The sequence below is a fragment of the Miniopterus natalensis genome, chromosome 9 (genome assembly GCF_054644295.1).
Source record: "Miniopterus natalensis isolate mMinNat1 chromosome 9, mMinNat1.hap1, whole genome shotgun sequence".
Taxonomy (NCBI): domain Eukaryota; kingdom Metazoa; phylum Chordata; class Mammalia; order Chiroptera; family Miniopteridae; genus Miniopterus; species Miniopterus natalensis.
Genome location: NC_142089.1, coordinates 32,455,427 through 32,483,110, shown reverse-complemented (window position 1 = coordinate 32,483,110; position 27,684 = coordinate 32,455,427). Strand labels below are relative to the sequence as shown.

The following is a 27,684-nucleotide window of genomic DNA, read 5'->3' as shown; positions in this document are numbered from 1 at the left end:
CCCCACTCCCCAGACTTCCTTCATCTGCCCACCATCCATTCTTCTAGACACCCTGACACACATACATACAGCTGAATCAGTCACCGGGGACCCTGCCGGATTTCTCTGTGAACCTCTGTAAGCTGAAGTCCCTGTACCCATTACAGGTGATTCTTGAACTCATTTAAACTCCAGGGTAGCTAAAGTCGAGACAGTCTCTAACTTTCTTCCCACGCCAGGGCCCCCAGAACACCCTCTGTGCCAGGTGGTAGCTCAATCTCTCCCCGTGGACTCCTTGCCCCAGGCATGACCTTCAGTTACCCAGGCCAGCACGCCAGGCCTATCGGTTTCGATCTCAGGGAGATAGTCTATCAACCACAACCTGGGATGTCAGGGAAAGGCAGTTCCTTTGGCAGATCTAATCTGTCCTTGTCACCAGGCCTTGCCTGATCTTCTTAACTCCCTAAGGGCAGGGCAGAAAGAGGAAAGGACAATCCAGCTGCCTCCTTTTACAAATGGGGAAAACAGGACCAAAGAAGGGAAGACACTTGTTGCAGGTCTCCAGAAAATTGAGGTCTAGATCCCTGGTTTCTCAACTCCCAGGCAGGTCAGATCAGCACGGGGTGGGGGCTCGGGCCAACATCCTCTGCTGTCTCTTAATGTGCTCAAAGTTCATATTGGCAGGATTTTCTGCTTGACCCGTTAAGATCCTGGAAGCATAAGGGAGGAGAAGGAGGGTGGGGAGGGAGGAGGAGCTCCAGGGGCATTCCACCCCTGCAGGAGCTGCCCTGCCCTGGGAGAAAAATCGGTGCTGCTGGGAGCTCCTGCCTCCCGCCCGACCCCAGCTGCAGAGCTTTTAGGGACTCTGGGCTGTGAGGATTTGGGAGGCACTCTCCAGAAAGGGTTATCATGGCCTGCAAGAGGTGCTCAAACAAGTGGACCATTGTCGGTGTTGCCAGTGTGATTGTGGTGTGCGTCATCGGATTGGTCCTGGGCTTCACGCTGCTGGAGGTCACTCAGCCAGGTAGGGGCCTCCCCACCATGCCATTAGGCTGGCTTCCCCTATCGCTCACTCCTTGTCCTCACCAAGGCAGATCTAGCCTGTCCTCACCCACCCTCCTGGTCCTCCCCTCATCTACAGCTCTGATGGCCTTCTCTCCCATCCGGCATCCCCACCAAGACTCACCCCCATCACAGCTCCATTTGCCTCTCTTATTACCAACCACGCCAAAACTTCTCCCGCGAAGAAGGTCCCATTGGCCTTCTTTCCTTTCCTCCTTCACAGGCTTCAGATGCCTGAAGACCACAACAAATCTTGGTCTTCAACAGCCTAGACTCCCTCCTGTGCTCCCAGATAGGCATTTCTTCTTGGAGGCCATGTGGGCATCTCAAACTCAGCACACAGAGCCAAATTCATTCCTTCGCCCCCATACCTGCTTGTCCCTGTGCCCCCTCCATTCACACAGGGACCAGGGAGCAACCTTGCCTCATCCTTCTGCCTCAGGCCTGTCTCCTCAGGCCCTGCACCTTGAGGCTCCTGCCTTCTGCCCTCCACAGGCTCCTCCTGGACCCCTGCAGCGGCCTTCCCCCTCCCCCATAGTCTCTCTGCTGCCAGTGAGGCCTTAACGCAGAATTCACTCGCTGCCCTCAGCGCACGCACAACTCCTTTGCTGGCGGTCAAGGCCATTTGCAACCTAATCACAACCCTCTTTTCCAGTCTTGCCCCATTGCATTTTCCTATATTCCATCTGTACCAAGGCAATGGCCATTCCTTTAGGCAGCCCCTATTTCCTACAGTCAAGCCTTTGCTTATAAGGTCCTGTCTGGAATAACCTACCCCCCTTTTCTGTCGAATTTATATCCATCCTTTAAGGCGCCCCCATAAATATTCCCTTCTCTGTAAACTGCTTAACTACCCCCAAGCTGGTTCAGAGTCGCCTTGCACCCAGAAGTCCATGTATTTCCCTCCCTCTTAGCACTGATGATTCAGGACCCACTGTCTCTCTGCTAGATGGCATGCTGAGAGCCCAGAGAGGGAGGGTGGGAGAATGGACAGGAGTTCTGGGCTTGGGCAAGAACTGACGCTAACAGCACCCTTGGCCTTCCTTCTAGGCTGTAAGGAAGATGCAGCTTGCCGCCCCGATGCAAACATGCTGGACTACTTGCTGAGCCTGGGCCAGATCAGCCAACGGGATGGCCTGCTGGTCACCTGGTACCATGCTGCCAACAGCCAGAAGGATATGAGGGCTGCCCTGGAGAGTAAGTCCAGCTGTGAGGACTGAGATAGGCCAGGGCAGGAGTGGAGGAGATGCAGGTGTTACTGGAAAAGGGACCTGGCCTTTAGCGGATTTGCCTAGGACTGGCCAGTAGCGTGTGGGTTCTTGACTTTATGCAGGAAACATTTCACAGCACGAGTCCAGGTGAATTTTAGAGAATGTTTATTAAAGCTGGGGACAGTGAAACAACAAAGGGCTGGGGAAATTAGTCTAGGCTGGTCTGCTTTGGTTCACTAAAAAGTCACAGACAAAGGAGACTTGGGGAGAGGTTCAGGGGTTTTTCTGGGAGGAACTGCCACTGCCCTTACTATAAGTTAAAGTGCTTATTTTAACTATCTGTCTCAGTTTCCCTGTTTCGCTTGTCCTGGCTTACTGGCCTGTCTGAGAGGGAGGGAGAGCCGGGGTGGGGATGAGACAGCACCACTTGTGGCACTATGATGGATAATCACATGGCTTGTCCTGCTCTACACAAGGAAGTGGGGTCTCAGAGAGGTTAAGGGACTGGCTCAAGCTGTGCAGCTGATAAGCTCTGAGCCTAGGACATGAACCAGAAGTCTGATTCCAAAGTCGTCATGTCCTGCCCTCTCTCCCAGCTACCCCTCCCATGACCTGTCAGGTGACAACTGTCCCTGCTAAGGAGGCCTTTGCCCTCAAACCCTAAGGAAACCAGAAAACGTGTGTTTGAGGCCCAGAGCTACCAAACACAAGCTGTAAAATCCCGAGTAAATCATGTAGCTCCTCTGAGTGTCCAATTCAGAATGATTATTGCAACTAGCCTGGTATTGCTCACGGCAGAGATGTGCACACATGTTCCAAGTGGGTTCTCCTGGGTCTACAAGCAACCTGTTTCAAGTGGGCTCCAAGTGGGTTCTCCTGGTCTATGAGCAAACTGTGACAAAACTAAAAAGGAGGCTCAGAAAAGTTGGGTGACTTACCCAAGGTGACACCAAAAGTCGCTAAGCCAACAACATAGGAACCCAGAGCAGTTGGCTCCGTGCTCTTGGCCTCCGCATTTGCTGCATTATGCCCGACCCAGTTCAACAAGAAAAACAGGAAACTCTAAAGCAATAACTATCCCAAACGAAAAGCATGACCCTCAAATTTGAGCAAGTTTCAGAAGATACAGATTGTTGACCCCACCCCTCAGAGTTTCTGAGTCAGTGATTCTGGGGTGGGGTCTGAGAATTTGCATTTCTGATAAGTTCCTAGGAGGCACTGATGATGCTGGCCCCAAGGCTACACTTTCAGAACCACTGCTCAACCAAAATCCCTCTATCTCAGATGAGGAAACTGGGGTCCAGACTGGGAAGCAGTCTTGTCCAAGGTCACACAGTAGGTCTGAAGCAGAGCAAGGCCTAGGCACCAAGCCTCTAGCTATTCTTGCTACAGGGTTACCACACCTGAGGGCCTGGGAGTAAGTGCCTTAGAAAAGTTTGCTGAATGAATAAATGAATGAGTGAATGAATGGTTAGGGAGGACTTGGTAGTCCACAGAGGAGAGGTCACCACAGGCTGGGGGGAGCCATTTTGCTGAGCTTCAGGGATCTCCTCTGATAGAAAGCTGATAGCAAGACCTTGGTGATAAGAAAGGCAGATGAGGGAGCCACACCAGAAAGGAAGGACTCTTATCTGGGAGATAAGGCCTGATAGTCCAGCCAGGTCTCTATGGAAGGCCCCTGGGAGGAGGGTGGTGCCACAATTGAGGTGGGGATCCTGATGGGGAGCCAGTGGTAGAGTTAAACTGGTGAAATCATCTTAGACATGACTGGACATCCATGCGGAGAGGAGGGGCCTGAGTGAAGGCCAGGGAAGCAGACAGAACTAAGTTCAAATTTTACCTTGACCCTTTGCCAGCAAAGTGATTTGGGACAAGTGACTCTACCTATCTGCAGCTCAGTTCTTCCCTCTGCAAAATGTGTGTTGGTAGGATGACTATCATTGATCATTCCAACCAGGGCACTTTTGATAGTAGAAGAGATCATTATTAATAATTATGCAGAGATAATAAAAATATATCAGACTATCCTGAGCAAACGGGGACATATCGTCACCTAGTTAAGTGAGCTACTCCATGTAAATAATAATTAACACCTAGTGAATGCCTAACCAGGGATATTTTATTATTTAATTCTAGTAAATGAGAAGGAGGCACAGAGAGGTCAAGTAACCTGAGAGGTCAAGGTCACAGCTTTGCAAGTGTTAGCACTGGGACTGGAGGCTAGCAGAATGGGTTCAAGGTCTGCACATTCAGCCACCATGTTCTCCTGCCTGGATGTGAAGTGTAGAGCTGGTGGGGGGTGGGCAGGGCGGGGGGCGGGGGGGGCGCGGCAGGGGAGGTCTTGGTAACTTTCTGTCCTTTCCCTTCCTGGCTGCGCCCCTATGGCTGCAGCAACCTGATCCTTCCCTCATCTCCTGTTCCTTCTTCATACCCCGCCCCAGCAAGTTGGGCCCCCAGATTCAGCATCTAGAAGGCAAGTAACAGCTTTTAATGATAAGGGTGAAAATTTTTCCAGGAAGAACCTGGACCCAGGTGGTGATCACAAAGAGGCAGGTTAGGTCCAGGACACACTCACCCTCAGTTTTTAATCCACTTTGCTGAGCATTTGCCTGGCCCCTGCTCTGGACCAATCTCAGGAGGAAGATTTACAAGTGAGATGTGACCCTGTCTTTAAGGGGCCCATGGTGTCTCAAGGGAAGCAGCTAGTGAAAGTCGAGGAGGCAACAGCATTGAGTCCTGGCTCCCTCCCAATGCAGCCCACCTCCCTGACAGGAACTGGCCAGTTAGATGGGGTAGGAGACCCCTCAGCACCCAATGGCTTGGGTATCCTTGTATCTGCCCCGCTGCCCCTTTGGGCCTGGCTTCTGTGGGCCTCGCTGAGGCTAACCCTCTGGGCCCCAGACTCTGTATTCCCAGGTAACCAAAGGTTAAGATAAGAAAGGCCTTTGGGTTCAAGCCATACAAATAAAGGCTACCCTCATAGTGCGGGTTCAAGCCATACAAATAAAGGCTACCCTCATAGTGCCCCTCACAGTTCACGATGTGCTTTTATGTCCATGTCCTGCATTCACGGCCTGGGGAGGCTCATCCCCATTATACCAATGAGGAAACCAGGGACACGCGAGCTCTGGACAGGATGCAAAATGGGATGAAGGTGGTAAATTTCAGGTGTAAAACTTTATAATACAACATCTGTACACTTTATTGTGTGTCACCACCCCAATCTTAGTCTCCTTCCATCACCATATATTTGACTGACCCCTTTTACCCGCCTTGTTCTCCCCCCAACCTCTTCCCCTCTGATAACCACTTCTGTTGTCTGTATCTATGAATTTGTTTTCTTCATTTGTTGCTTTTATTTTTTATTATTTTTTCTTAATCTTCACCCGAGGATATTTTTGCCATTGATTTTTTTGAGAGAGGAGACGGGAAAGAGGAGGGAGAGAGAGAAACATCAGAATGAGAGGGACACATCAATTGGTCGCCTCCCGAACTTGCCCCGACCAGGGCCGGGGATAGACCCTGCAACCAAGGTATGTGCCCTAGACCAGGAATCGAACCAGGGACCCTTCAATCGGTCATAGGTCAACGCTCTAACCACTGAGCCAAACTGGCCAGGGCCATTTGTTGCTTTTTGTTCTATATCCCACATAGACGTGAAATCAAACAGTTCTTGTCTTTTTCCACCTGACTTATTTCACTTAACATAGTACCCTCAGATCCATCCACATTGGTGTCACCGGGCGTCCTAGGAATGCTTCTTGGAGCACAGAGGAGGTCACAAATCATGTGACAGCAGCTTTTTGAGGAACCTGTCTTTGAAGCTGTCCCTGAAGTGACAGCAGACAGCCATGAACCCTGCTGCCCAGAGGACCAGGCAGCCCAGAAAGCAGGGCGTGGATATTGAACCTGTGGGAGAAGGGGTTCATCATGGCAGATGACTGTATAAAAGTTAGCAAGTGTTGAAGGGCTCCATGCTATTGTGTTTCAGACAGAGATGGGGTGCGGAGTGCCTGTTATTAAGGCGGCCAACGATAATGCTCAGAAACATGCTTTGAGACCTGGTTTCTTATCTACTTTTGCCCTTACCACAGACCAAGGCAACAAACTTAGACTTCAAAAAATAAAAAGTATCATCTGTTACTCTAATACCTACCAGATAATTCCATTTAATCATTTATCTTTGATGGGGAATTTCATAGCCAGCAGCAATGCCAATGCAGAACTAATTGTCAGCTAGGAAAGAAACTGGCTCCTTTATTTGAAGAATTGAGATAAGTTGTAGAAGTTTCTTAATCTGACAGTGGTTTTGATGTCTACTTTATCTTCATTATAACAGACACTATCAATCTCATAATCTTTAGACCACAGCAATACTTGTATCCATGTACTCAAGAAAGGGCCGCTATTCTACATTCCACTAAAGAAAGAGTCTATAGATACAAATTATAGACAGGTTGATTGCTATCTTTTCTTATACAGGTCTTATTTACTGAGATCTGCAGATACCACAGAAATGGTTCTGTCTCTCACAGCTCCCACGGAGTTAGTCCAGTCACCACATCTGCGTGAGATTCTATTGAGTGGGTCAGAATCAAAATGATGCTTTGATTCACTTGATCCGTGCAGTGCTTCCTCTTGTGCCCTACGGCCAGGACTGCAGAATGAACTACATAGTTGTTATTGTGAATAATAATGACAGCTTTTTTCATGGTTTTATTTCTTTGCATTGAGTGTGGGGAAGATAAAACAACTTAGTAAAAGTAACAAAATCAGTACGATCACTCAGTTTCCTAAATACATATTATTTTGCAGGCTAGATGTATGTTCCCAATTGATTTGGTCTTTCTCAGAGGGTGCTGCTGTTTAATGAAAATGGTAGCTAATGGTTTTCCCCCACGCTGCTTTCTATAACCGTCAGTGTTTTAATGTTTGAGTGTTCTTTATAAAATTTCAATGCGATTCATTATCAAACTGTTTCCAATATTGGTATGTTTGTAAGCGTGATACTACAGCCTTTTTTTTAAAAACACATGAGTATAAGTAAAATAGTATTTTTTTAAAAAGATCCATCCATGTTGTTGTAAAGGCAATATTCCATCTTTTTATGGCTGAGTAGTATTCCATTGTACATGTGTACCACATTTTATTTATCCATCCATCCATTGAAGGACACTTAGTTTGTTCCCATGTCTTGGCTGTTGTAAGTAATACTACAATGAACATAGGGATACATGTATCTTTATGACTAAGTGTTTTCAAATATTTTGGGTAGATACACAAAAGAGAGATCACTGGTTCATATTCTTAATTTTTTGAGGAACCTCCATACTGTTTTTCATAGTGGCTGCACCAAACTACATTCCCAACATCAGTGCACAAGAGTTCCCTTTATCTGTTGGCCATCAGTATGTCTTCCTTGGAAAAGTGTCTTCTGTCCATTTTCTAATCAGATTCTTTGGTATGTTTTTCTGTTATTGAGTTGTATGAGTTATTTATTTATTTTTTATTGATTTGAGAGAGAGGAAGGGAGAGATTTGTTGTTCCATCCATTTATGTATTCATTGGTTAATTCTTGTATGTGCCTTGACTGGGTATCGAACCTGCAACCTTGGTGTATTGGGACAACGCTCTAACCAACTGAGCTATCCGGCGGCCATGGCTCTTTATATATTTTGGAAATTAGCCCCTTATTGGAGGTATCATTTGCAAATGTCTTCTCCCATTCACTTGGTTGCCTTTTTGTTTTGTTGATGGTTTCTTTTGCTGTGCAGAAGATGCTTTTTAATTTGATATAGTCCCATTTGTTTATTTTTTCTTTTACTTCCCTTGCCTTTGGGGTCAAGTTCACAAAAACCCCTCTGAGAGCAGGGTCCATAAGTTTAGTGCTTATGTTTAGTGCTTATGTTTTCTTCTATGTATTTTATTGTTTTAGGTCTTATATTCAAGTCTTCAATTCATTTTGAGTTCATTTTTATGTATGGTGTAGCAGTCTAGTTTCATTCTTTTGCATGTGGTTGTCCAGTTTTCCTGACACCACTTAGTGAAGAAACTTTCCTTTCTCCAGTGTATATTCTTGGTTCCTTTGTCAAAAATTAGTTGCCCATATATGTGTGGATTTATTTCTGGGCTCAATTCTGTTCTATTGGTCTGTGTGTTTTTCTTGCCAATGCAATACTGTTTTGATTATTGTATCTTTGTAGTATAGTTTAAAGTCAGGGAGTGTGATACCTTCAGTTTTGTTCTTTTTTTCTCTCCCAATAGCTTTGGCTATTTGGGAATCTTGTGATTCCACACAAATCTGAGAAATTTTGGTTCTATTTCTGTGAAAAATTACATTGGGATTTTGGTGGGGATTGCATTAAACCTGTATATTGTTTTAGGTAATATGGCCATTTTAACTATGTTACTTCTTCTGACCCATGAACATGGAATATCTTTCCATTTCTTTGTGTCTTCAATTTCTTTCAACAATGTCTTGTAGTTTTCAGTGTACAGGTCCTTTACTTCCTTTGTTAAGCTTTTTCCTCGGTATTTTATCCTTTTGTTGCAATTGTAAGTGGGATTGTTTTCTTCATTTCTTTTTCTGATATCTCATTGTTAGTATATAGGAATGCAACGGATTTTTGTATGTTGATTTTGTATCCTGCAACTTTATTATATTTGTTTATTGTTTCTAATAGTCTTTCGATGGTGTTTTTAGGATTTTCCATATGTAGAATGAATGTCATCTGCAGTGACTTCTGCATTTCCAATTTGGATGCCTTTTCTTTTTCTCACCTGATTGTTCTGGCTAGAACGTCTAGTACTATGTTGAATAACAGTGGCAAGAGTGGGCATCCTTGTCTTGGTCCTGATCTTTGAAGAAAAGCTCTCAGTTTCCATCATTGGGTATGATATTGACTGAGGGTCCATCATATATAGCCTTTATTATTCATTTTTTAAGCTCCTCTTTTAGGCTTGGTACCATCTCAATACCGGAAATTCAAGTGATTGTCAATTCAGATTGGGCCCTGCTCCCAGTGCTTATACTCAGGAAGACTGGTGCAAAATGGGCAGTTACATGGGGCTTGAGCTCTCAAAGGAGAAGCCCAGAAGCAGGCGGCCTAACTTAGACTGGACGTGGGGTTCAGGGATGGCTCCCTTGAGGAAGTGCTATTTTAAGCCAACACCAACAGATGACCAGGAAATGGCTTGCCTACTAAAGCTGCAGAGGGTAGTGTTGCCATGGTAACAGCCACATGCCAGAGCCCAGAGATGGGGAAGACAAGACAACTTGGAGGCCTCACTACTCAAAGTGTGGTGCATAGACCAGCGGCATATGGGCATCACTGGAAAGCTGGTTAGACTTGCAGAATCTTGGGTCCAGTCCCAGATCTACTGTAGCAGGACCTTTTTTAAAAATATATGTTTTTATTGATTTCAGAGAGAGGAAGGAAGAGGGAGTGAGAGAGAGGGAAACATCAATGATGAGAGAGTCATTGATCGGCTGCCTCTGCCCGCCCCCTACTGGGGATCGAGCGCGAAACCCCAGCATGTGCCCTGACAAGGAATCAAACTGTGATTTCCTGGTTCATGGGTCAACACTCAACCACTGAGCCACACCAGCTGGGCCAGAACTTGCATCGTAATAGTTCCTGGGTGAGATTTGTGTGCACATTAACTAATGTTGGAGAAGCTGGAGTGTCTAGATCCTGGAGAATGAGGGAGAGAGGGAATGAGGTTGAGACTGGAGTTTGCTGGAGCCTGGTCATGCAGGACCACACAGACTATAGTAAGGATTTTAGATTGGATTCTCAGGGCAATGGTGGGGCTGTGTTTGTTTTTTAACAGAAGTGACATGATCAAGTACGTGTTTAGAACACTCACTCTAGCGGCTGTGCAGAGAATGGACTTGGAGAGGAGTAAGGCTAGAGATGAGAGGAACAGTCAGGAGGCTGTCAGTGTAAACCAGGAGAAAGGGCCCCTTCTGATGCCAACTGTCTGATGTTGAGGAAGCTAAGAGCAACCCTCTCCCTTCACTACACTGGCAGATGCAGAGGGCCACTGGCAGACTCTCCCAGCATCTGCGTTCCACTGGGAAGTCCTTAGCTCTTATCAGAGGACAGCTATCTGACAGTCAACTGCATGAATTTAAAAGACAAAAGTGACGAAGCTCAGTGCTGTCAGGGTGCAGGGAGATGGGCAAGCTCATGCACTTCCAGTGGGAACATGAAGCACGACCATTTTTCTGGACAGTCATCTTATAATATGGACTTAAAATGACCCTGAATTGCCCTGACTCAAATTCCACAAGTAGGGATCAGAAGTTATCAGAAAATCAGGATAAAATATTCATCATTATTTATTAGTAGCAAAAAATTAGAAGCTACAGGAATGTCTCAGGAATAGGAGAGGGGTAACAAAATCATGGTGTGTACCCTCAACAGGGACTTTTGTAGCCTTTTTTTCTTTAATGAAGCATACAAAAGTTTGTGAAAATGTGTCATAATATTGAAAGAAAAAGATTAAAAATGATAAATGCAGTGTTGTTTCAATTGTGTAAAAACTATACAGTGACAAAAATGAAAAAAAATATATCAAAACATGAACTGTGGTGGAAAAGTGGATAGACAGTTCCCTTCTTCCTGCTTTTCTGTATTTTCCAAGTGTTCTATAATAAACATGCAATATTTTTTATGATGAGGCCAATTGTTTAAAAACAATCAAGAACTAATCGAGTTCTGTGTCTTGCACAGGCAACGTCATGGTCTTGGAGGCAGATGTCAACATAGAAGGGCTCAACACAGCCAACGAGACAGGGGTCCCCATCATGGCGCACCCCCCAGCCATCTACAGCGACAACACCCTACAGCAGTGGCTGGAGACCGTGCTGGCCTCTTCCCAGAAGGGTAAGCACCTCTCAGCCCTCCCCAGCTCCCCAGGCCTCCGGTTCTCAGACAGCATGTGCAGTGATCGCCCCACTGGGAGGCAAGTCCAGCTGGCGTCATGACTTGCTCATTGCCTTGGCTTTCCAGCCCAGTGTTGCAGAGTCCCAGGCTCAGGGAATTCTAGGGGGAACGGGGGATGTGAAAGGGCACATCCTAGGTGTTATCTCCTGGACACAGGTAAGATGGAGGTTGTAGCTCACTCCTGCAGTCGTCTTTCCTCCCTGGGTTAGTTCTGTTTCAAAGCCCTTCACACTCAGCAGAATCTCACCCCATGCTTTCTTCCTCCCTTCCCCAACCTCTTCCCCCCCGGACCCCCATGTCCCCCCACACACACACACCATACTGGCTCTTTCTGCCCCAGGGAGTCACATCTTCCAGTTCCTTCAGTCCTAAGCATGAGGGGCCAGTTCCCCAAGCCCTCGGCCTCCTCCCCACAGGTATCAAGCTAGACTTCAAGAGTCTCAAGGCTGTGGGCCCCTCCCTGGACCTCCTGCGGCGGCTGACTGATGATGGGAAAGTGCGGAGACCTGTGTGGATCAATGCTGACATCCTGAGGGGCCCCAACGTGCCCATCTCCATCGAAGTCAATGCTACACAGTGAGTGTTCCCCTCTCTGCCCCAACTGTGTCCAGCCCTCTTCCTTCAATATTTGGCACAGGAAGTGCTCAGGGGACCTTTCCTAAGTTTGCCTCCAGACATACCATACACTCTGACCTCTGAGCCTTCGCACAGTCTGTTCCCTTTGCCTCAAATGCCTTTCCATTTCCTGATGAACCTTCACGGTCATTACCTCCTCCAAAAACTGCCCCAACATCCCAAGCTGACACCTACACATAACACAACCCTGATTTCATTGGGTATACTCTGTAACTCCAGTGACCAGGACAGGGCTTGACCTGCTAGAAGAGTCTAAAATGCTGATTCCTTGCCCAGCCCCCATGAAATCCCAGCACTGCCACCCACAGCCTTCACATACATCAGCTGCATGCTACTGTACAGTTTACAAAAGAGGACCACATAAAGGGATAGAATAGTTCATATTTGATTCTTACATAGCATCTCTAGGCTAGTATTTTCCCCCCATTTTGCAGATGAGAAAGCTGACAACTGAGGCTTAATTTATTGAATGTTTATTATGTGCCCCAGGCACTGTTTTAAGCACTTTAGTTGTAGAATACTGTTCAACTCCTACAATGAGAATGAGGTAGGTACTGTTATTTTCATTTTATTAGGACAGGAACTATCTCCACAAAGTTAAATGACCCGCTTAAGTCTAGTAATTGGCAGAGCAAAGATTCAAAGCAAGACCTTTGATTCTAAGCCCTTGTTCTCTATCATCCATCTGTCCATCCATCCATCCATCTGTCCGTCCATCCATCTGTCCATCCAACCAGCCAACAATCCACCCATAATATTAGTGATTCTCAAACTGAGGTGCATTTGGAAAGCAGCAGTTTGAAAAATGTACTCAGTGGCACAAGGTAAATATGGTCTATCTTCTTGGAGTATTGATTTTACTCAGTAGTTTGGGGATTATTTGCCTATTGAAATTTGCATCAGGGCAAAATCTGAATAAAATTTTAAAATAAAATCTGAAACTTCAGAGACTCTCATAGCAGGCAGAGCACACATCTACCTAGGGCTCTGGATTTCATTGCCTCTGTTCATAAGGGGATGTTGAAGAGGCCCTACCCACCGCTTCCCCAGAGGGGTGCCATCTTTGAGAATCAAAGAGATTGAATGATCTGCCCAAGGTCACAGTCAGAATCTGAACCCAGAACCCCCTGACTCCCAAACCCATGCCCCATTTGTGGGGCCTTGAACAAGCCACTTCTGCTGTTTAGCACTCTGCTTCCGCCTTTATATCATAGACTCGATGGGCCCTGCCAATTTCTAGCACAGCAATGGGAACCCAGGAGATGAGGAAGGGGCCAGTGAGGCTCTAAAAGACAGGTGTCTCTGATTCTCTGCAGGTTCCTGGCCTTGGTCCAGGAGAAGTATCCTGAGGCCACCCTGTCTCCAGGCTGGACCACCCTCTACTTGCCGCTGTTCCCAAATAGCACGTATACCCGGGCCATGGTAGAGAAGATGCAGGGGCTGGTAGGAGTGCTGCCGCAGAGGGTCACCTTCCCTGTGCGGGCTGTCATGGTGCGGGCTGCCTGGCCCCAATTCAGCTGGCTGCTGGGGCAATCAGACAGGTAAAAACTCCCAGCCCCCTGGCACAGCCTCTGCTCCTGCTAAACCCACCCCTAGGCACTCGTGCTCCCAGGAAGATCCTAGATGCTCATGGCTGGAAGGGTCTTAAAGATTCTAGTCTAACCCCCACTGGTGCTCACAACCTGTACAATGTCCCTTTCTGCTTGTATACTTCTGTGATGGGCTGTTCATGATTGATCACCTGAGGCAGCCCATCCAGTGGTGGATAACTAACTCTGCCTGTTTGAGTTTACACTAAGATGCAATTTGCCTCCTCACAGCTTCCTCCCAGGGGAGCCAGCTGTGGGGCTGCACAGATTGTACCTGCAACCTCTGTCCCAGGATAGTGCCCCATCCCTCCTGTAGCTGCTCCCAGCTGCCCAGCCCTGCCTTCAGCAGCTCCCCACAGGAGTCCTGAGGCTTCCCCCTTCCTCCACACCTGACTTCTTCCCCCATCTCTTGTGCCCATCCCATCCTGTCCTTGTTCCTTTCCTAAAACAGGAAATAGGCATCCTCTCCTTCCTGGGCTTCTGCTTTCAGTTATCATTCCCAAAGCCTCTGGGGCTTCTTCTGCCTCCAGGGAGTGGGTAGTGCTCTGGAAGAAGAGGCTGGTGGGAAGTCAGATGCTCTGCCCCTACCCAGCAAGGGTCCAATTCCAAGCACAGGGACTGAGGACCCAGCTAGGTGTAGGCAGACACTGAGCCTGCTCTCTGGGCCCCAGATACAGCCTGACACTGTGGCAGGGCACCTCAGACCCAGTGTCAGTGGACGATCTCCTCTACATCCGAGACAACTGTGCCACCCACCAAATCTACTATGACCTCTTTGAGCCTGTCCTGTCACAGTTCAAGCAGCTTGCAAGTAAGGAGTGGTCTGGGAGGACTGGGAAGGTAGCAGGGCTGGGTTCTGCACAGGGCAGCACCTGGTAGACAAGAGCAGAGCTGGAGGGGTGGGGCACCGAAAGGGAAAATCCCAGGTGGAACAGGGAAAAGGAATCATTTGAAGCACCTGTTGTGTGCCAGACCCTGGTATCATATGCTATCTGAGCTTCATATACCCATGGAGCAGAGATGCCATTTTTATACAGGAAAACAGGTTCAGAAGAGTTAAAAAATGTATACAAAGTCATTCAGCTTGCAATGGCACAGCTCAGATTGGAACCCAGAAAATTTCAAACCCCACATACCTTCCCTTGCAGCACAGTTTCTTTGTGGGTTACTCCAACGTTTCAGAGAGGCCCCTCTGCTGTACCCGCAAATCAATGATCCAGATGCTACCTGTTCCCTTGTTCAAAACCCTCATTCCCTTGACTCCAAACCTAGGAGAGCCTACAGTTAGGCCATGGACCCATCAGATTCAACATTCCTCCCCTGGAGCCATCTAGGTGAGGGGCAAGAATAACAGCTTTGGGACCAGACAAACCTGGCTCCCTCAGGTTCCAATCCAGCAACTCTGCTATTGGCTGTAGGATCTTGGGCAAGTCACTTCCTGTAATCTACAAAACGGGCAATTACATCTACTCAGCGGGGTGCTGTGAGGGTTAGAAAGCGTGTGCCATGGCACACAGAAGGCACTCTGTGAATGGTGGCCACTTCATCTTGACAATTTGTGGCCCCACAGTGAATGCCACACGGAAGCAAAGCTACTACACAGGGGGCAGCCTGATCCCTCTTCTCCAGCTTCCCGGGGGTGATGGTCTGAGCGTGGAGTGGCAGGTTCCTGACATACAGGGCAATGGAACAGCAGCAGCAGTTCAACTCCCAGGTGAGGCCTGCAGCCCCTGTGCTCCCAGCTAAACTGCAGGGGCTCCCCTTAGCTTGGGGCAGGGACTCTATTACTACAGCAACCCACTCACTAGGAGGTGGAAGCAGCAAGGATGGGGTTCCTGGCCCTCAGACCAGCACTCTTGAGCCCTTAGCCACATTGCGCTGTGAGAGAGGTGGGCACAGCCCCCAGAGCTGAGCCACTAGCAACGGCCAAGAGCTGAACTGGCAGCTTCTCATGTCGTTCTGATGAGCCCCAGGCACATGAGAGAGCAGCTTTTCACCTGGAGCCCAGACCCAGTCCACAGATTCCAGACAGAAGAGGCACCAGCTCCTCATCCTTGGCTGCCCATTACCTCCCTGCTGCCCCTTTAACAAGGGCCTCTGACACCCCCACAATAACCGAACCCCAGTCACTGTTGCCTCCTCTGCCTCTTCCAGAAAAAGAAGGCATGATCCTGCTGAATGTGGGCCTCCAGGAGCCCGCAGCTGGGGACGCCATGCCCATCGTACACGCCCCAGGTGGCCCTGCCCTGACTCTGGAGTCGTGCCTGCTGCAGCTCACCACACACCCTGGACGCTGGGGAGTCCATCTGCACATGGCAGAGCCCACAGCCCTTCGGCCATCCCTGGCCGTGCTGGCCCACCTCTCCAACCTGGGTCACCTTTCTCGGCCTGTGTGGGTAGGGGCCACAGTCTCGCACGGCAGTTTTACAGTGCCTGGCCACATAACTGGCAAGGAATTGCTTACAGCTGTGGCCCAGGTTTTCCCCCATGTGACAGTGGCACCAAGCTGGCCTGAGGAGGTACTAGGCAGTGGCTATAGGGAGCAGCTGCTCACGGATATGCTGGAGCTGTCCAAGGGCCTCTGGCAACCTGTGTCCTTCCAGCTGCAGGCCAGATCACTGGTCCAGAGCATGGCTGGAGTCGTGGCCAGGTTACTGGCAGCCTCCCCCCGGGCCACCGTCACAGTGGAGCACAGCCCTGCAGAGGGCAGCTATGCATCTGTGCGGACAGAGCTGCTGGCAGCCAGGGCCGTGGACAGGACCCGGGTCTACTATAGGTTGCCTCAAAGTTACCGCGAAGACTTGCTGGCAGATGTTGGCAGAAACTGACCACCCAGTGGTGCTGGACAGGAGGACCTCTTGGTCAGGCTTCCCATGGGGGGCTCAGGGAGAAATAAATGCCTTGGCCTTCCTCAATGCACTGCATGCGTGTCCTTGGCAGGATGGAGTGGCAGTGAGGTGGCTACTGAGGGTGCCTAGAGGGTCTGGAGGCTGGGGGCCAGATCATTTCGGTTGTCCAAAAGGAACTTCTCACAGGCCTTGAAGGTATTATAGAACTCCGAAGAGAGGCCGGCCACATTCGTGGTCACGTAGTTGAGAAAGCCCGATGTGGCCTGGTTGTAGTAGGACACCTGCAGGACAGGAAGGCACACTCAGGGAGGCTAGGCTGGGAGGGAGTGGGAGCCAAGAGGGCATGAGGCCTTGGGAAGTCAGCTCTGCTTGCCTGCTGAGAGGGCAGCAGCCTGGGGTCTTCGAAGGCTACATGACTGGCAGGCATGACCTCCTCCAGCAGGTTTCCCTGACCCCTCCCCCTGGGTACTGACAACCCTAGCTTCCCTGTCACCACACACTGTACTGTCATCGTGTGTCTCCTGCCAACTAGGAGGCCCTGGAAGACAGGCTCTCGAAACCCAGTCCCTAACACAGAGTCCTGTTTAAGTGAACATCTATTAGGGTCTTAGAGACAAGTTACAACTAAGTCCAGGGATTGTCCTGAGAAGCTCATCAGTTAAGTGTATTACTTAAACAAGTCTCAGGGCCCCAACAACAGCTGTGAGCCAAGGAGAGGAGCTGTGTATAACCACCCTTGCTCGCTCTCAGCCCCCTCCACCACATTTTCAACACCGACTGCCCTGCTGAGTTTGATGGGCCCTGAGAACCATATAAAACCTTCCTAGACAAGAAGGAATATATAAGCAAATAAGATGAATTTTAGATTAGAACCTAGGCCTGCCCTCAGCATGCAGAGCTTTTCCCAAGGCCCTACAGTGGCTTCTCTGCAGAGGTTAGATTTTAATGAAGGCTTATTTCTAGCCCCTGACATTCTTCGGTTCCCCTGAGCTGGAAGAGCCCACTGTCAGGCAGGGGGTGGGGACCCAGGGCCGGAATCGTGTGAGTCAGTGCTGAGCTCTGTCCATGCATGTGGATTGGAATGGGGGAAGGGGACACCGGGCCTCACCTTGGTCATCTGGTCCCCCTCGCGCCAGAAGCAGAAGCCTGAGCAGAGGGTCTCCCCACGCCTGTACTCTGGAGTCTCGCAGTGTGTGGGCAGCGTAACTGACCTTAGTGCAATGACGTAGGGGTCCCTGGATTAAGGGAAGAGCAGGGAAGGAGAAGATGAGGGTTGTCTTGCCCAACCCAGGCTCTGGAATCCCCTCTGGCACTTATCCAGCTTTGGAGCTCCCCTGGGCACTGACACCAGAGTCTAAAGACACTTAAACTCTTAAAGGCCCCATGTCTGGCTCCAGGCCAGGCTGGAGAGAGGAGGCACCTGAGTGTTAACAGCACTGCCTTTGCCAGAAGCCAGCGTGACTTCACTGCAGATTTTCTGAAAAAGCCCCTTAGGAAGGACTGGTGGGCTCTGGGGTTTTCATGCTTCATCTTTCTGTGCCTGTCTAGCAGAAGTGAGGCCGTCTGTCCCGGCATCCTCACCGTGGCACAGCTGGCAGACTCACCACCCTCCAGCCAACACAGGGCTGTCAGAGGATGGTGGCGCCTTATAAGAAATGGCCTTGCCACCTCAAGGTCAGAGACTACCCTGCTTTACAGCATGAGTGGCCAGAGGGGAGGTGTGTTCCCTGTCCATCTTACCCAGGGCAGCCCAGAAAGCCAAGTGGCTCCTGGGGTGCCACAGCCAACAGAAAGCAGAGAGCTGACTCTAGGCTGATGATCCCTTCCCTGGGGAGAGGGGTGATTCCTGCCCACCTCCCACCCCAGCAGGCAGGCACCCACCCGTTGTCGCAAGGCTTCCGCCGGGAGGCCAAGATGACAAAGTCCTGGGGCTTGGGGTCGCCGCCGAGGCCAGGGCTGATGACATGGTAGATGGCGTCGTCTTCATCCACCTGCTGCACTAGTTCCACACTCCTGTGGGGAGGCCCAGAGCTCAGGGTCCAAGAGTGTCACACCAGCTCCTTGTAGGAGAGCAGTTCTGGCCCAGCCCTCCATGCTTCAGCCTCCCTGAGTCAATGCTTGGGGGACACTTCAGCCCCTACATGGCTCAACAGGGACCACAGGAGGGCAGGAAGGCCCTGCCCAGGTGAGCACATGTACCCACATACAAGCAAATACATACACAGGCACAGACACGGGAACAAACAGATGCAGACACAGGCACGCACACACCTGCGGGCAAACCCCCAGGCCTGAGAAGGGGCCCTTCCCCACCCGCGCCCTGGTCCTCACTGGTAATGCTTGTCCCACTCGGGCCTCCGACGCAGGTCTGAGAGCAGCAGGAAGGCGTGGGCTGCATCCACATTCACCAACATCTCCATGTGGAAGGAGAGGTACTTGTCATCCTCCAGAGTGTACAGAGCGACCTGATGGGGCAGAGGGCAGCCTCATTCATGCATCCTCCTTCCCAGACTGTGCTGGTAGAGGGGGAGCTGACTGGGATGCTGGCGGCCAGGGCTAGAAGCTCAGAACTGCCACTGACTTGCTGTGTGACTGCGAATAAGTGACTCAACCTCCCTGTGAAAGTGGCTGTTGAGAGAATTCAGCACAGTGGACAGAGAGGTGTCTTAAAAAGCAGTGACTGCCCGGCCGGGTGTGGCTCAGCGGTTGAGCATCGACCTAGCATCCAGGCGATCGGGGTTCGATTCCCGGTCAGGGCACATGCCCGGTTGCAGGCTTGATCAATGACTCTCATCACTGATGTTTCTATCTCTCTCCCACTCCTTTCCTCTCTCTGTAATCAATAAAGATATATTTTTTAAAAAAAAGCAGTGACTGAGCCCTGGCCAAAGTGGTTCAGTAGGTTGGGCATCATCCCGTGCACTGAAAGGTTACAGCTTTGACTCCAGGTCAGGGCACATGCCCGGGTTTCAGGCCTGATCCCCAGTGGAGTGGGGGGATACAGGAAGCAGCTGATCCATGTTACGCTCTTACTGCGATGTTTCTCTCCCACTCCCTTCCTCTCTCTCTAAAAATCAATTAAACTATTAAAATTTTTAAAAAGGAAGCAGTGACTGAGGCAACAATGGAATGAGTCCTCAGAGCCAGGTGCCTATCCAACCCCCTAATGTCATGGGTAAGAAAGTGACTCGTCCCAGGGCACAGGCAAGAGTGGCAGAGCTTGCCTTCCCTCGGCCCATGCTGGTCCACTGCCCCCCACCCACCCCTGCTATGACTCACAGGAGAAGGAGCAGAGAGAAGGAGGAATCAGTTGGGCAAAGAGCAACAGGGATAAGAGATGGGGGCAAGAAGGTAGGCAGGCATGAGAGAAGGATTTGGGGTTCTCTGCTCTGGGCCCTGTGAGGGCTGGTATGTTTCCGTGACTGGGTTGGCTTCATTATCTCATCCCAGTCCTTTTAAGAAACCCCCTTCTGCCCAGCTGCCGTGGTTCAGCGGTTGAGCATCGACCTATGATCCAGGAGATTGAGGTACAATTCTTAGTCAGGGCACATGCCGGGGTTGCAGGTTCAATCCCCAGTAGGGGGCGTGCAGGAGGCAGCTGATCAATGACTCATCATTGATGTTTCTATCTCTCTCCCTCTCCCTTCCTCTCTCTGAAATCAATAAAGACATAAAATTTTTAAAAAATGTTTTTAAAAAAAAGAAAGAAATCCCCTTCTGATATTAGTGACTTAAGAGACTTCCTGTTGCTTGCAGTCAGCTACCTCTGGTTGCTCAGAGAAATAGTGGGTGGGTGGGGTCAGCTACCTGGTTGATCTCCGAGGACAGCACCCAGTTATCCTTGGCCGCGAGCATCTTCAGGGAAGAGATGTTGTTGTAGCTCAGGTACACCTGGACAGAGCACACAGAGAAGCCTCACCTTCCCTCCCACAGGGCTTGGTGCTGAGGCCATGCTGAGGTGGGGGAGAAGAACTTGGATGGTGAAGGAAGGTGGGTGCTAAGCTTTGGGGAAAGAGGCCCAGGTCTGGAGAGATGCTCCCAGTGACCCTGGATAAGCCACTCCTCCTCTCAGTTCCCTTCTGCCAAACAGGGACATAGGAAAACCCTTTGCTAATTGTATGAATCTTGAGGTGTTAGCATTCCATTCTCTTCAGGCCTACCTCCAAACCCGCTCTGACAATAGGGAAGGGTTGAGGGCCCCCAGTGGGCCTGAGGACTCTCCCCTCAGAGCTAAGGGCCTTACCTGGTTGCTAGGGTCCCAGGGAACAGAGAGAGGCATCTCCTCCTGCTTACAGGACACAATGTACTTCCTAGGAGAGAGGGAAGATGACAACCTTGATCCTTTGGAAGCCCATCTCTTTGGACAGACCTCGCTGCATGCCAACTGTGTGCCAAGCCCTGTACCAGGGAGACTGGATGGGCACACAGGACACAGCAGTGAGAACATACAAACTCAGTCAGAGGTAGGACAAGCCAGGGGGAAGGATGCTGGTGCTCATGCTTGGTAAAGGCTCAGTGTTCCACACCCTGGCTGAGCTAAAGCAACTTTGTCCTTATGCCTCAGTGTCCTCATCTGTGAAATGGGATCTGTAGTCACATCTGCCTCATAGGATCATCCTGAGAACAGTGATTGGCATATAAATGTTCCATAAAAACACACTTTTCTTATTAGCAACATGTGGTAGTGGTGACCCCTGGTATGTTCACAGCTCTTCTACATTTGTAAAGTGTTTCCTTAGCAGTGTCATTCAGACCTGGGTTTTTGTCTTGAGCTATCACTTCTCTCAGGGCCTTTCTTTCTTCATCTGCCAAATGGGCATCAGAGTCAATGGAAGGAACAAAAGATTTTAAATTGGCCAGACCCAGCCAGGTTCAAATTCTCACTCCACCGGTCATTCCTGTGTGCCCATGGCCACAATCCCTCTGTTCAGTGTCCTCACCTCTACAATGGGCCAGTCGGAACACTGAGGAATGAGGCAACATGGATGTAAAGGGCCCAGCCAGTGCCCAGCACAGGGGTCGCGTTGAAGAAATGGAAGTCCCTGAAGCTGGGACAGCCCTGGACCCTGTGTCCCCTCCCACCACCCAGCCCCAACTTGCCTGTCCAGGCGGATCTTCTTCCTGGCACTGGCCTCTCGGTACCGCCGCTCACCGTCCTAGGGAGAGAAGCAAGAACAGACTATGGTACAGCTGGGACAATCAGCTTTCCCCCCACCCCTGTCACTGTCTGACCCCCACCACACACACAAGGGCCCAAGGAGGCCCTGCAACCCTGAGGTATTCAAGCCCCACTGGGGCAGTGGAGTCAAAGCAACCTGGACAGAAACATGCCAGGTCACTGAGCTCCAGCCCCAGCTTCCCCTCAGACTCTGAGTGAATCCGGGAATATCACCTGCCTTCACTGGACCTCAGTTTCCTCCTCAGTAGAAGGGGATCCCTAAGGGCACCTATCATGGTAATAGGAACCCACATTTATTGAGCACTTGTGTATCAGGCATTCATCTAAAGTACTTTCCATGCAAAATTTCACTTAAGCCTCACAGCACCCTTCTGAGGTTGGGACTAGCACAATCCAATTTTACAGAGAAGGAAACTGAGGCACAGAAAGGTTAAGTGACTTGCCCAAGGTCACAGGGGTAAGGAGTAGAGCCAGGAACAGAACACTGATGGCCTGACTCAGAGCCTGGCCTCTTAACTTCTAATGTGACCCCACTTGTGAGCATTAACTGGCAAAGGCCTAAAAGGCATCTGAAGCCTGTACACAGTACCACCCGCCTGCTAGGCTCCCCACTCCCCCACCCACCACACACTCTTGACTGCCTGATACCCAGCTATGGAGCGGGGAATTTCACAGCCTACACTCAGCCGTAGGAGGCAGGCAGGCAGGGCAGGGACCTTCCCAGAGAGAGGGAACAGCCTCTCCAAGGTCACTCCCTGGTCCTCCAGAAGCAAGCCTGGCCTGGCCCAATGGAGGCACAAGGGAACATTATTTTAAGGGACAGCCTTTGAACCCAGGCCCTGATTCTCATCCCTGCCTCTTTGTTCTCCTGTCACAATTGTCATAACAGTCACCACTTCCTGAATGTCTGCAGGACTTACCTAGGAATAGGATCAATATCCAGTAGATTGCCCCAGCCCTGGGAGACCTGGGGCACCTACTTTACAGGTGGGGACCAAAAGTTCACAGAAGGCACCCACTAGAATGCAGCAGAGCTGGTTCCAACCCACATCTGATCCCAAAGCCAGTGCTCTTCCAACTCTGTGAACACCCACTATGAGCCAGGCCCACACACGTGGTCTGAATTCTTTCAAGCAAAACAAGGTTCCCACCTGACACAAGGGGCATTTCCAGGGGCCACACCAGTGCACTCAGCACTGGCTGTGCCCCACCCAGCAGAGGGGCAAGGCTGGGCTGGGCCTGTTGCTCTCGGGGGCCTATCAGGGGCTGGCAGGCACCCCCACTCTAAGCAGAGAAGGAGGGGGGCTGGTGGAAAGGCAGGGTGCTGCACCCACTCACCCCAGGCTGGGGCCGAATCCAGGGCAGCATCCGGGGCTGGTCATCTGCGTCCAGAACCACGAAGGTCATGAAGGCGCTGTTGATGTGCCGCCGCTGGGTCTCTGCCTCCTGGCGGTAGGCCTCCACGCACACGCCCACTTCCATGCTGAGGGGAGGGAGGGCTGCTCTCACGCTGGACAGGCCTTCCTGAGACCACGCCCCCCTCCCCAACACACAGGCACATGTGCACGCACACACGTGCATTCCTCCAGTTCTTCCTGGGTCAGAGCCTCACTGGCAGGAGACCCAGAACTGTTCCCTTTCGTCAGTGTTTATAGAGCACCTACTGCAAACCTGACCCTACGTCAGTCACTGGGGACACAAAAATGAATAAGCCTGTCTGGTCCATGTCCTTGTGGGTTAACACCTGGGGGGGCGTGGCCACAAACATATATATATATATATACACACACACATACACAGACATATAAATACAATGATAGTATGTTATGAGAATATATTATGGAAGAATATAAGCAAGGAGGTGAAGGTACAGAGCCCAATTAGAAAAAATGTTCATTATACACACAATCGCCAGCCCTCTAACAGCTCAGGGGCTGCTGTCTCTATTTGACTGTCTTTATTAATTATCAAATAGCAGCCACCACCATCTCCCTCAGTGAAGAAGGTCTTGATCCCAGAATGTAGATATTATACAGATGGGGACACCAAGACCTAGAACTGGGCAATACCTTGCCCAAAGTCACACAGCTAGTAAGTCAAGAAAGAATCTGGACTAGAAAGCAGGCCAAGCAGCTCCTTGTTCAGGGCTTTTCCTCCATGTGGCAGCAGACTATATGCCGGTCAGACTAAATAATAATAATAACAGCAACAGCAACAGCTGACCTTCTTTGGACATTTTCTCTGGCATTCTACTAATAACATGTCATTGAATCCTTAAACTATAAGATAGTTGTGGTGAGCCCCATTTTCCAGATAAATGAACTAAGGCTCAGAGGGGTTAAGTAACTTGCCCAAAGTTACACAGTTAGTAAGAGGTGAGCCAAACTTGAACCCGGGCAGCCTGGCTCCAGATCCTCCGCATTTATCAACTACACTATGATCTTTGAAATCACCAAAAAAGATATTTAAAGTAAGCTTTCATGGGAGTAGGTGTCCGGATTCATTTCAAAGGTTAGGGCTCTGGGAACTGTTTTGTTTTAGGCAAAAGGTGGGAAAAGGTCAGATGACAACCGAATACTGGCAAGAGGCGACCCTGTCATCTACAGTGTGGCAGGCCAGGAGGCAGGAGCCGGGGAGAGAGACACATAATGAACGCGTGGTATGATCCAAGACAGCAGGAGACACAAGGTTAGGGACCTCAGAGGAAGGAACATCACAACTGAATCTTGGTGAAGGTGAAAGGACCCAGTCACAGGGCAGGGTTTAAACCTCGTCTACAGAGCAAAGGGTTCCTGGCAGGTTTGCAGTAGGGTCCCTTCTCAGGTAAGGAAGACCCCCCAGCTCCCAGACACCCCAGTCCTCCCCATCCCAGCCCCTCACCTATGTTTGAAAGAGTTGTTCACAATGGCCTTGAGCACCAGGCGGTCCCCAACCTGGGATGGTCCCCGGAAGTGAAACATCTCAATGGCTTTCAGCGTAGGGTGGGCACGACACAGCCGGCTGGAGGGGGCCAGGGGATGGGAACAGGAGAAATGCCCCTAGTGCTTCAGCCACTATCTTGAGCCAGCTTCTACCCCTACTCCCATCCCCAGAGCCAGGCAAAACCACATGTACCATCTTCAGGCCCACCCACTCCCACCCAGTGACAGTTCTACCCAGAGGAATAGAACTAAGTCCCATTTCAGAGCTTAGAATACTGAGGTCTATGTGCATGGCTGGAGAGCAGCTGAGTTTGAGGTGACAGAAGAAAGCCTAGGGAAGGGCTTAGGGTAATCCCTACCCCATTTTCCTTCCAATCTTTTCACCTTAGCACCTGCTGTCCCTACTACCTGGAAGTCCTCCCATTACCCAAAGCTACTTGTCATTCAAGGCCCAGCTGAAGTGCTCTTCCTCCAGGAAGCTTTCCCTGACCATCCAGACTTTGACTTTCCTCATAGTTTGCGCTGCCCAAAAGGGCATTGCTTATGCCTTGTGGTTAAGGGAAGGAGGGAAGAAAGGAGTGGAGGCATACGCAGCACACTCTCTGCTCACCTGGCTGCAATGGTGGCCACATTCTCCATCCAGGCCATGATCTGGCCCCCAAAAGTATTGCCCTGGTGATTGGCATGGGGAGGCAGGACCAGCTCCACACTCTCCACGCGGGTCTTCTCGGCTGGCACCACGTGGCTGCAGTCTCTGCTTTCCAGATCTGACCAAGGAGGGACCAAGGGAGGGGGGAGGTGAGAAGCTTCCCAAGGGCAGACCCTCCCCCTGGGCAACCCAGGGACCCTCCACCACCACTCCACTCCACCCACATCCTTTTATTCACTCAGCACCAAGGGTGCTGAACCTACATGAGGAATGGGAGGAAGGTGGATGAGAGAGGCGAGGCTGGCACAAGCAGGGGGCAGAATACTAGCTTTGAGACAACACATATCTGGGTCTGCACCTCGGCTCCACCCCACACAGGCTGTATGACCTTGAGCAAGGCAAATACCCTCCCTGAGCTTCAATTTCCTCATCGGCAAGGGGCAGACGTCAAACTCAACTCAGTAGGACTATGAAGATGAAATGTGATCTCAGTTCTAGAGTGCCTGGCACCAAACTCAGTAGACACACTCTCAAGAAGGATAGCTCTGCCCTGGCCGGCATGCTCACTGAGCAGTGGTTAGAGCATGGTCCACGCACTGTAGGGTCACGGGTTCAATTCCCAGACAAGGGCACATAATTGGGTTGCAGATTCAATCCTCAGCCTCAGTCAGGGCATGTGCAGGAGGCAACCTATCAATGTGTGTCTCTCACATCGATGTTTCTCTCTCTCTCCCCCACCCTCTCCCTTCCACCCTCTCTAAAAATCAATGGAAAAAATATTCTCAGGTGAAGATTAACAAAAACAAAAAACAAACAAAAGGAGGGATAGTTCTTCCCTCCTCCTGCTCTGACATGCCCTGTCCCTCAGGTGCATGGCATTAGGACATGCTCAGCAGGAGAGGCCAGAAAGGTAAGGGAATCAGATGCCGACATGACCCACCCAACCCAAGGAAGTGTCATCTCCCAGGGAGAAAGACCTCGCCAGGGAGGGCCCATCAAATAGGCAACATTTTGCTTGGCTTGCAGGCTGCTCAGAGATGCCACAGGCAGGGAACAGGGGAGGTTACAGGCCTGAGCCAAGATCTGGAGGCAAGGTGGCAGGACAGTCACAGTCACAGTCACAGGGAGCATCCAGGCCTTGGCTCAGCTGGAGCAAAGGGTAAGTAAGGGACAGCACCAGAGGAGGCTGAGCAGTCAGCCAAGGGCCTGGATGCCAGGCTAGGGCCTTTGGACTGACCCCTGGGAAGAAGGGCTGTCGGGACAGGAGGGATTTTAGAGGGCTGCAGTGGGATGGATGGATCCAGGGGGCCTTGACTACAGTAGGGAGAGCTGGACCTGCCCAGCCACAGCCCTCAGGCCCAGAAAGGGAGCACAGAGCTCCAAGCACAGCCCACTGCTTTTACTGGGATTAGTTAGTTCCTCCTACACCCCTCCCCACTCTGGGCAGCTGAACTATTTTTGACTTGTCCTAAAATTGCCTCCTTGAAGTTTCAGGGAAGACTCCACATCCTTATGTTCTGGAGATCAGGGAGCAAATCCAAGGTCACGTCTCTGACCCTTTGTCCAGCCTACGCACTGTGTCAGGAATACCTTTCCTTCTCTCTCTACCTGTCAAAATCCTCCCAGTCCACAGTAGACCCGAGTGTGCTGGTACAGAACAATCTCCAAGACGCACTTTTAAAGGGGAAGAGGCAAGATACAGAACAGTATGTACTGTGCGTTCCCTTTGGGCAAAAGAGGGGGCAAAATAATACATAGTGGGCTTAATACGCAGGGAATGCTTCTGGAAAGATGCCCCAAAATGAGGAACAGTAGGTGCCTCTGGAGGGGACCTGGGTTCTGGGGTAAGAGAGTCTTGTTTCTATTCTATCTCTAGCTCTAACTCTATCTCTAGGCCTACACTTATACCTACACCTACATCTATATCTACCTACCTACCTACATGCTTTTTAAAAATCCTAGAGTCTTCAAGGCCAAGCTCAATACTATCTTCCCAAAGACCTTCTTAAATCCTAGAGATCCAAATGCACTTTGTGGATAACAAAGCGTTTTCCTCATGGCTGCTGGGAGCTAGGCAAGAGGCACTCCCATTTCCCTGAAGGAGACTTGAGGCAAGAGTGAGGCCATCAGTGGGTAGACATCCCAAGGAAATACCTCTCCTCCCTCTGTCCAGGGGAGACCAGGGCCGAAGGGGGACACCAGCCGCCCTCCTCTCCCCAGCCACTCACCGTACTGAATGGCGCAGTTGGCCAGGAGGTCCTTGATGGTGTCCGCGTAGACCAGCCGCATGCGCCGGCGCTCGGCTGCCACGCTGTGCTCAGTCTTCTCCTCCTCCGTCCGTGGCGTGATCTGCTTCAGCTTCACCTGTGGGCAGGGGTGGGGCGGGAGATGCTCGGGACAGGTTCCCTGAAATAGCACGAGGGCCTGTCCCCTCAGCCGCCATCTCACTTCTGAGGCTGCTGGATGGTTACAACTCTTTGTCCCTTCTTTGTCCCCACTTTCCTGTCTCCATATTGACTGATACATCATATTCATCCTTCAAATGACCCCAGGCTCCCTTCTGGGATAAAGGCACAGGGGACAGGTAGGGGTCACTGCAGGGTGTGAAAGCGAATGGTGAGACCTGAAGAATCCTCATGTGAGATGCGCAGGGAGAAG

General features: G+C 50.4%; 2 protein-coding genes across 2 annotated transcripts in view; one reads left to right on the top strand and one right to left on the bottom strand.

Moving 5' to 3' along the window:
* The first annotated feature begins 888 nt into the window (after positions 1 to 888).
* On the top strand, positions 889 to 16,256 carry FAM151A (family with sequence similarity 151 member A). Its single transcript, XM_016204533.2, has 8 exons — positions 889 to 1,003; positions 2,092 to 2,238; positions 10,991 to 11,143; positions 11,620 to 11,779; positions 13,156 to 13,380; positions 14,100 to 14,239; positions 14,999 to 15,142; positions 15,583 to 16,256. The coding sequence occupies exons 1-8, from the start codon at positions 889 to 891 to the stop codon at positions 16,254 to 16,256; spliced, it is 1,758 nt and encodes a 585-aa protein (XP_016060019.2).
* Positions 13,778 to 27,684, bottom strand: part of ACOT11 (acyl-CoA thioesterase 11) — a 39,466-nt gene continuing 25,559 nt past the window's right edge. Inside the window, exons 6-16 of the mRNA XM_087820456.1 lie at positions 27,255 to 27,390; positions 24,988 to 25,144; positions 24,337 to 24,456; positions 22,795 to 22,939; positions 21,374 to 21,433; positions 20,521 to 20,583; positions 20,085 to 20,168; positions 18,609 to 18,742; positions 18,159 to 18,290; positions 17,386 to 17,512; positions 13,778 to 16,558 (exon numbers count right to left, since the gene is read on the bottom strand). Coding sequence (XP_087676582.1) covers positions 16,403 to 16,558; positions 17,386 to 17,512; positions 18,159 to 18,290; positions 18,609 to 18,742; positions 20,085 to 20,168; positions 20,521 to 20,583; positions 21,374 to 21,433; positions 22,795 to 22,939; positions 24,337 to 24,456; positions 24,988 to 25,144; positions 27,255 to 27,390 — 1,314 coding nt within the window. The 3' untranslated portion in view covers positions 13,778 to 16,402. The remainder of the gene's footprint in view (positions 16,559 to 17,385; positions 17,513 to 18,158; positions 18,291 to 18,608; positions 18,743 to 20,084; positions 20,169 to 20,520; positions 20,584 to 21,373; positions 21,434 to 22,794; positions 22,940 to 24,336; positions 24,457 to 24,987; positions 25,145 to 27,254; positions 27,391 to 27,684) is intronic.

Excerpts from the sequence above, each read along its gene's own strand:
- FAM151A (XM_016204533.2), top strand. The coding sequence starts at position 889 with ATGGCCTGCAAGAGGTGCTCAAACAAGTGGACCATTGTCGGTGTTGCC. Across the intron at positions 11,780-13,155 it reads ATCGAAGTCAATGCTACACA|GTTCCTGGCCTTGGTCCAGG; the intron begins GTGAGTGTTCCC and ends GATTCTCTGCAG. Across the intron at positions 13,381-14,099 it reads CTGCTGGGGCAATCAGACAG|ATACAGCCTGACACTGTGGC; the intron begins GTAAAAACTCCC and ends TCTGGGCCCCAG.